The 9,061-nt window shown below is 35.4% G+C and overlaps 1 protein-coding gene across 2 annotated transcripts in view; it reads left to right on the top strand.

Moving 5' to 3' along the window:
* The window catches only part of Slco6a1 (solute carrier organic anion transporter family member 6A1), a 70,879-nt gene that overhangs the window by 13,253 nt on the left and 48,565 nt on the right, over positions 1 to 9,061 (top strand). For both annotated transcript variants that reach the window (XR_004118026.1, XM_031368531.1), the window contains exon 5: positions 8,220 to 8,335. Coding sequence is in view for 1 of the 2 variants with exons in the window: in XM_031368531.1 (XP_031224391.1) it covers positions 8,220 to 8,335 (116 nt within the window). In the remaining variant the exon portion in view is untranslated. The remainder of the gene's footprint in view (positions 1 to 8,219; positions 8,336 to 9,061) is intronic.

Genomic DNA, 9,061 nt, shown 5'->3' with positions numbered 1-9,061 from the left:
AAAAAAAAAAAAAAAAAAAAAAGATTAACAAACCTGAAAAAAAAAAAATTCCTCATGAAGACTCAGCTGCACAACTGTTTTATATATGCAGAGGTCCTAGGTCAATCCCATACATGCTCTCTGTTTGGGAGTTGAGTCATGATGAGGCCCTATGGGCCCATGTTATTTGGTTCTCTAGGCTTTATTGTGATGCCTGTGACCATTCTAGCTACTTCAATCCTTCCTCTTCTTCCAGAGGATTCGCCAAGCTCTGCTTAATGTTAACTATGTGTTTCTGTGTCTGTTTCAATTAATTTCTAGGTGAAGGTGCTCTGATGTCAGTTATGCTAGACCCCTGTTTCCAAGTGTCAAAGAATATCATTAACAGTGGCAGGGGTGAGCTGGTTCTCATGTCTTGGGTCTCAAGCTGGGCCAGTCATTGATTGGCCCTTCCCTCAAATTCTGCTCCATTCCTAACCTATGCACATCTTGCAGGCAGGACAAATTGTGGCTCAAGTTTTTATTAGCTGGGTTAGTTTCCTGGTGACAGGAGATGGCTATTTCAGACTCCATATTCCCCATTGACAGAATCCTTAGCTAAACTCAACCTCATATATTTTTGGGAAATTCTGCTTCCTAGGTTTGTGGTTTGACCCAGAGATTCCCTGTTTCAATATCATTTCTCTCCCTCAGTTCTCTCTTTGTTCTCCTACCACTTCACCCCTCTTGATCCCGTCACCAACCCCTCCCTCACCCAGAAGCCCTTTACATCCCCCCATGTCTAATCAATGTCTCCTCCTCAGTGAGAGCCAAGCATCCTCTCCAGGGTCCTCCCTGTTACTTAACTTCTTTGAGTATGTGGTTTGTAGCATGTACATTCTGTACTTTATGACTAATATCCACTTATAAATAAGTACATACCATGTGCATCTTTCTGGGTCTAGACTACCTCATTGAGAATGGTATCTTCTCATTCCATGCATGTGCCTACTAATTTTGTGTCATTGTTTTTAACAACTCAGTAGTATTCAATTGTGTAAATGCATCATATTTTCTTTATCCATTCTTCACTTAAGTGACATCTAATTTGTTTCCATTTTCTAGCTATTATAAATAAAGCTACTATGAACATAGTTGAGCAAGTGTCCATAGTTAATGTGAGTGGAGCAGCTTTTGGGTATATGCCCGGGAATGGTATAGATGGATCTTGAGGTAGATGGAGTCCCAATTTTCTAAGAAACCACAAAATTTATTTCCAAAGTGTTTGTAAATGTAAAAGTTTGGGAATGTAAAAGTTTGCATTCCCACCATCAATGGAAGAGTGTTCTCCATGTTTCACGATCTTCACCAGCATGAGCTGTCCCTTGAGGTTTTGATCTTAGCCATTTTGACAGGTAGAAGATGAAATATCATACTTGTTTAGATGTGCATTTCCATGATGACTAAGGAATTTGAACATTTCTGTAACTGCTTTTCAGCCATTAGAAATTTCTCTGAGATTTCCCCATTTAGGTCTATACCCTATTTTTTTTTTTAATTTGGGTTATTTGGTTTGTTGAAGTCTAGTTTCTTCAGTTCCCTATATAATTTGGATGTTAGCCTTCTATCAGATGTGAAGTTGGTTAAAAACAAACAAACAACAAAAAAAAACAAATAAAAAACAAAAAAAATTTCCCATTATGTAAGCTATGTTTTTGTCCATTTGAAGATGTCTTTTGTCTTACAAAAGCAATTCTGTTTTATGAGGTCTCATTTATTATTGATCTTAGTGCCTAAGCTTTTGGTGTTCTGATCTGCAGTTAGTCTCTTGTGCCAATCCATTTAAGGTTATTCCCTTCTTTTGCTTCTATCAGATTTAATGCATCCAGTTTTAGGGTGAGGTTTTAATTCACTTGTACTTGAGTTTTGTGCAGGGTGATAGATATGGATCTATTTGCATTCTTCCACATGCAGACATACAGTTAGACCAGCACCATTTGTTAAAGATTTTGTTTCCATTATATAGTTTTAGTTTCTTTGTCAAAAATCAACTGTCCAGAGGTATGTGGGTTTATTTCTTGGTCTTTTATTCAAATCTATTGATAAACCTGTCTGTTTCTGTACTAATACTATGCAATGTTTATCAGCACTGCTCGGTAGTCCAGCTTGAGGACAGGGATGGTGATTCCTTCTGAACATTTATTTTTTTGTCTATCCTGTTTTCTTGTTCGTTTGTTTTGTTTTACTATATGAAGTTAAGAACTGCTCTTTCAATGTCTATAAAAATTGTGTTGAAATTTTGATGGGAATTGCATTGAATCTGTAGGTTACTTTTGGTAGGATGGCTATTTTTACTACATTAATCCAATAGATCCATGAGCATGGGAGATATTTATATCTTCATATATTTACTTCAGTTTCTTTCTTCAAAAGTTTGAGGTTCTTTGTAGGGCAGTGGTCTGTTGAGGCAACCTAGGCCCAGTAGAGTAATAGGTCTAAACCCTGGTGACCCAGTTGGCAATATCTTTGCCTGCAAGGGACAGAAGGTGTTCGGTCGGAACTCCTGGGTCCTTCGCTCCTGTTTCAGTTACAACCTCTCACAGCTGCCCCCGCAGGAGATATGTGCTCTGTCAGGTAAACGATGCTCAAAGCTTCCAGCATTCTAGCTATACCCTATCCCCAGTCATCCGACCACAGCCAGGCATGCCTTGACCCACAGACAGATAGTCACGCCTTACACAATATAAGGGGCGGCTTGTTCCCTCCCCTCTCTCTTGCCCTCTTGCCTTCTTCCTCTTTCTCTTGCTCTCTCTCTTGCTTTCTTGCTCTCTTGCTTCCTTTCTTCCTCTCTTGTTTTTTGTTCTCTCTCTTGCTCTCTTCTCTTGCTCTCTTGCTTTCTTTCTTTCTTCTCTCTCTCTGTCTCTCTCTCCTTCTCTTCTCCTCTCCTTACTCTCCTTTCTTTCTCTCTACATGACCAGCCTATTTTCTCTTTCCTATAATAAAATATCTCACTTCTGCATTGCCTCCTTTGTACTAATGCACCATACATCCACAGGCCCCAGCCGCAGAGAGCCATAGGCATCAGCAGCAGAGAGGTCCAGGCCTCAGGAGAGAGACACAGGTCCCACAGTTCTTGTCATACAGGTTGTTCAATTGCTTGATTAGAGTTATACCAAGATATTTTATGCTATTTGTGGCTATTGTGAAAGGTGTTTTCTCCCTAAAATTTTTTTCAGCCCATTTATCTTTCAGGAATAGGAGGAGTAGTGATTTTTTTTTTTTTGAGTTAATTTTTTTTATCTTGCCATTTTTCTGAAGATGATTATCAGCTGTAGGATTTCCCTGGTAGAATTCTGGAGCTCACTATGTATACTATCATATCATCTACAAATAGTGATAATTTGATTTCTTAATTTCCAATTTGTATCCTCTTGATCTTTCTTAGATGTCTTATTGGTGTAGCTAAAGTCCTAACTACTATATTGAGTGGATATATTGAGAGAGTACAATTGCTTTAAGTTTCAATCTACTGTTATTGATATTAGCTCACAGCTTGATATATGCTGCCTTTATTGTGTTGAGATATGTACCTTTTATCTATGATCTCTCCAAGACTTTTATCATGAGAGGGTGTTAGATTTTGTCAAAGAATTTTTCAGCATCTAATGAGATGATCAAGTAGTTTTTTTTTTCTTTCAGTTTGTTTATATGGTAGATTACATTTATGAATTTTCACATGTTGAACCATCCTGCATCTCTGGGATAAAGCCTACTTGATCATAGTGGATGATGTCTTTGATGTGTTCTTGATGTGTTTGCAAGTAGTTTATTGTATATATTTACATTAATGTTCAAAAGGAAAATTTTTCTAAAATTCTTTTTTGGGTTAGTCTTTGTGTGGTTTAGTTGTCAGGATGACTATGTCCTCAGATAATGAATTAGGCAGTGTTCCTTTTGTTTCTATTTTATAGAATTATTTGAAGAGTATTGGCAATTGCTTTTCTTTGGCAGTCTGGTAGGATTCTGCACTGAATCCTTTAGGCCTTGGGCTTTTTCAGGTTGGGGGACTTTTAATGACTATTTCTAATTCCTTAGCATTATAGGTATATTTAAATTTTGGTGTATGGTATCTATCATGAAAATTATCCATTTCATTTAGATCTTCTAATTTTGTGAAATATAGATTTTTTTAAAGTTAGAACTAGTGATTTTCCTCATTGACTATAATATCACCCTTTTCATTTCTGATTTTGTTAATTTGGATATTCTCTCTGTTAGTCTGACTAAACATTTCTCTATCTTGTGGATTTTCCCAAAGAAACTAGCTCTTTTTTTCATTGATTCTTTGCATTGCTTTCTGTCTCTAATTTATTGATTTCAGCCCTGAGTTTTGACTATTTCTCTTTTGTATGTTTGCATATTTCTGTTCTAGAGCTTTCAGATGTGTTGTTGAGTCAGTACTGTGACAGCTCACTAATTTCTTTTTGAAGGCACTTAATGCTATGTACTTCCCTCTTAACAGTGTTTTCATTATGTCCCATATGATTGGTTATGCTGTGGACTCATATTCACTCAATTTTAGAAGTCTTTAACTCTTTTATTTCTTCCTAGATCCAGTAGTCATTTAGTAGAGGGTTGTCCAGTTTTGATGGGTATGCAGGCTTTCTGTCATTTCTGCTGTTATTGATGTCCAGTTTTAATCTATGGTGGTCTGATAAAATATGAAAGGTTATTCAGTTTTCTTGCATCTTTTGAGACTTGCTTTGTGACTAAGTATATAGTCAATTTTGGAGAAAGTTCTATAAGGTACTGAGAAGAAGGTATATCCTTTTATGTGTTGGAGAAATATTCTATAAATATCTGTTAACTCCATATGAGTGATAACAACTCTTTATTCCATTATTTCTCTGTTAATTTCTGTCTGGAGGTCCTATTTATTGGTGAGAGTAGAGGGTTGACATCTCCCACTATTAATGTGTGTTGTTCAATGAGGGAGTCTGGAAATGAAAAAATGTGGGAATTCTATCAGAAAATACTGAAGCGCGCTTCACTAAAAAAAAAAAAAATACAAGAAATAAAAGAGAGGATCCCAGGCATTAAAGATATGATAGAATAAACAGATCTATTGGTCAAAGAAAATAAATAAGTCTAAAATATTCTGACACAAAACATCAAGGAAATCTGTCATACTATGAGAGGGTCAAACTTAAGAATAATAGGAATAGAAGAAGAATCACAACTAAAAATCCCATAAATTATTTTCAAAATGAATTATAGAAGAAATTTTTCTAACCAAAAGAAAGATTGCCTATTAAGGTATAAATATATAGAACACCAAGTAGATTGGACCAGAAAAGAATGTTTCCTTGCCACATAGTAAGCAAAACATTAAACATACAGAATAAAGAATTAATATTAAAAGATTCAAGGAAAAATGTCCAAGTAACATATAAAGGCAGACCTATTAGAAGTATATCTAACTTCTCAATGAAGACTCTAAAAGCCATAAAGGCCATAACATACATGCTACAGATAAGACACCACAGATGCCAGACAAGAATACTATATCTAAAAAACTTTCAATCTCCAGAAATAGAGACAATACTAGAGTACATGACAAAGTCCAACTTAAACAATACCTATCTATAAATTTAGTACTATATAAGTGCACTGAAGTTTAGGGCACAATGAATCTGAATATATTTTGAAATACAGTGTGATGGTTTCTCAACCATTTCCTTTCCTCAGACATTCTAACTGTTTAAGGTCTTTGTGTCTCCTCCTGAGTATGAGAATATTTCTTCTGATTCTATAAAACAAACCAAAAACATCCATTAAAATTTGATTAGTATTGCATTATATCTATAGAACACTTTCATTGATCATCCATTTTCACAATATTAATTTTCTTAACTAATATACACAGAATTCTACCCATCTTTTACTAGTTTATTTTATTATTTTTTCCAATTCTTGGAGATTTTCTACTTTCTCGTGTTTTGTGTCCTTCATAATAGCATTCTTTACCTTCATTATATTTTGCCTAGGTACTTTATATTTTGGTGCAACTGAATAACTGAATAGCTGAATAACTGAATAACTGAATAACTGAATAACTGAATAAATGTGGTTATTTTCCTGATTGCTTTCTCATTGTGCTTCATATTGGTTCTAGGGAACTTATTAATCTTTTTTATTATTATTTAAACATTTTTACAGTCCAGACCTTATCCCCTTCCCAGTCCACCCTCCCACTGTTCTTTGCCCCATACCACCTCCTCCTGTCTCCAAAAGGATGCCCCTAACCCCATTTCAACCCCCACCCCCACAGCACCAAACCACCCAAATCCCTGGGGCCCCAAGTGTCTTTACAGTTAGATGTATATTCTCTGACTGAGTCTAGACCTGTCAGTCCTCTACTGTATATGTGTTGGGGGCCTTAGTGTAATCTTTATATGTTAATTTTCTATTCTGCTACTCTGCCAAAAAATATTTGTCATAATGTCTCAAGAGTTTTCAGATTGAGCCTATTGGGTGTTTTAAGTATAGATCTTATCACCTTTAAATAGATTTGTTTTTTCACTCCCTATACACACCCTTATGTTTCTTTCCCTCTACCAGCCCCTTAGGTTAAGACTATGAATTCACTGGGCAGTTCTTAATCCCAGCACTTGGGAGGCAGAAGCAGGTGAATTTCTGAGTTCAAGGCCAGCTTGGTCTACAGAGTGAGTTCCAGGACACCCAGGGCTACACAGAGAAACCCTGTCTGGAAAAACAAAAACAAAACAAACAAAACAAAACAAAACAAAAGACTAAGAGCTCTCTGGTATAAGTATGCAGAGAGTGGATACATCAGAGGAAATGCTTTTAGCTTGTACTTGTTTAGCACAGTGCTGGCTGAAGCCATTACTTATGACATCTATTATATTTAAGTGTCCGTGAGCCTTCTGATACTTTCTTTGGGATTTTACTACAATGAGGGGTTGAGTTTTTACATGAAAACTTTTTATAACTATTGATACTTTATGTGAATTTTTGTCTTTGATTGTATTTTATACATTTTTTAACAATTATTGGTAACCAGGAATTTCATAATAAATAAAATATACTCATAGTTATGGTTTTTTTAAATTTTTTTTAATTTTTTTTATTTATGGTGCTTTTTTTTTTTAAGATTTATTTATTGTTATATTTAAGTACATATGTAGCTGTCTTCAGACGCACCAGAAGAGGGCATCAGATCTCACTATGGATGGTTGTGAGCCACCATGTGGTTGCTGGGATTTGAACTCATGACCTTTGGAAGAGCAGTCCGTGCTCTTACCCGCTGAGCCATTTCACCAGCCTCATAGTTATGGTTTTTTTTTCTTTTATACTCTAGTCTGTCCTAGGACTTTTTTTTAATTTGTGTTAAAACTCCAATTTAATATTTTAAATTGTATTGTATATTTTATTAATTGTCTACAAGCACAAATTATTAGGATTATCAATTTTGATATATTTATTAATTTATCAGAGTCTAGTTTTTGAAAATTACTTTTCTTCAAGCTAAAGGGGTGGGTTAGCAGTAAAGAATACTTGTTCTTTCTGAGGACCTGTATTGGGTTTCTAGAATTACTTAAAATAAACATAATTATTCTTCTTGATGAATTTGACATTCTGATAATGACCAAAGAGTTTGGATTTACATGTCTAGTTGAAAAATCACTACTACCTTCCTACCTTACCAGCGACTAAGCTTTGTGAGAAGCAAAGGAAACTTTAAGAAGACTGCAAATGGGCCCCATGAGAAAACTGGAATGATCACAAAAATACAAAGTACACTTAACACAAGGAACCTTGTGATGGTATGTGACACCAAGATGCCATAAATTAGAAAACATTGTGCAACCTAAAATACAAAGCTGCTTGCTATAGAGACCCAGGTGCATGATTTGAAGGAGCCTAAGGAAGAAGCAAGACTTGGTTTTTCCATGGACAGAAATTAAAATGAAGAAAACTTGAAATAGGAACAAGCAGGAACACCTGGCACATGGTTCTTGTCACTGAAAATGGAAGCAGGAAAACAATGCTATGACAGGAGCAAAACCAAACCAAAACATTGAATACGAACAACCAGCCCTTATCAGCAAAGCCCCCAAATTAAGAATGACACATTACAAATGAATGCCAATTAACAGAAAATTTTCCATTCTCACAACTAATTATGATTTGTTTTCTAAGTATGCCTAACTGAAATCTCCCCCTTTTCTCTGTTCAAGGCTAAGTGGCAACTATCTTCTGTGGCAGTTCAATTGGTTTGTTGGCTTTCTGAGTGCCACTCTGCTTGCGTGGCTCACAGTTTTCCCATTTTTATGTTTTCCACATAGTTTACCTGGTGAGTATCAAAATATAATCAATTTGTTATAATAATTCATATCCTCAAGTTTAATTCTCATAGCAAATAAACTACCTCTTTATGAATATGCTTCACCTACTTGTGTTGCTCTGTAAAAAACAAATATATTGTTCAAGTATCCTTTTTTTACCAAATCAAGCAATAGCACATCCTGATATTATATTTTTGTACTACAGCTTCATTAGTATATGCTTGTATCTCTCATAATTTTCTATTAATATACCCTTTAATATAAAGTGTGAAATTGTTTTTCTAAAAAAAAGTATACTCAAATCTATTTTTTGAGTGTATGAATCAGAATTGTGTAGAGAAACAGATATTACAGAATGAAATTTTATGTTTACAAAGGGGATTTATTAGAATGACGTACAGGCTGTGGTCAGGTAATCAAAAAATGGCCACCTTGATTACAGTCCAAGAATTCTGTAGTTTTTCAGTCCATGTGTCAGCTTGTCTTTAGTTGGCATTAGAACCCTCAAGTAGGAGGTTCAAATGAAGGGGAAGAAATGGACTTGCTAGTGAGTGCAAGAGCAAGCACGAAAAGTGCTAAAGTGGCCAGGGAAATGTGTGAACATTCAGTTACTAAAAAAGTACAAATGGAAATGAATGACGAAAAAGTACAATATCCCCAGGCATCTGAGACACCGCTGAAAGAGTTCTGAAAAGGAAAGCTCATTAGTAACAGGACCTATGTTAAAAACTTAC

The sequence above is a fragment of the Mastomys coucha genome, unplaced genomic scaffold (genome assembly GCF_008632895.1).
Source record: "Mastomys coucha isolate ucsf_1 unplaced genomic scaffold, UCSF_Mcou_1 pScaffold14, whole genome shotgun sequence".
Classification (NCBI taxonomy): domain Eukaryota; kingdom Metazoa; phylum Chordata; class Mammalia; order Rodentia; family Muridae; genus Mastomys; species Mastomys coucha.
Note: the sequence above shows the minus strand (reverse complement) of the source record. Positions and strands in the feature narration are given on the sequence as shown.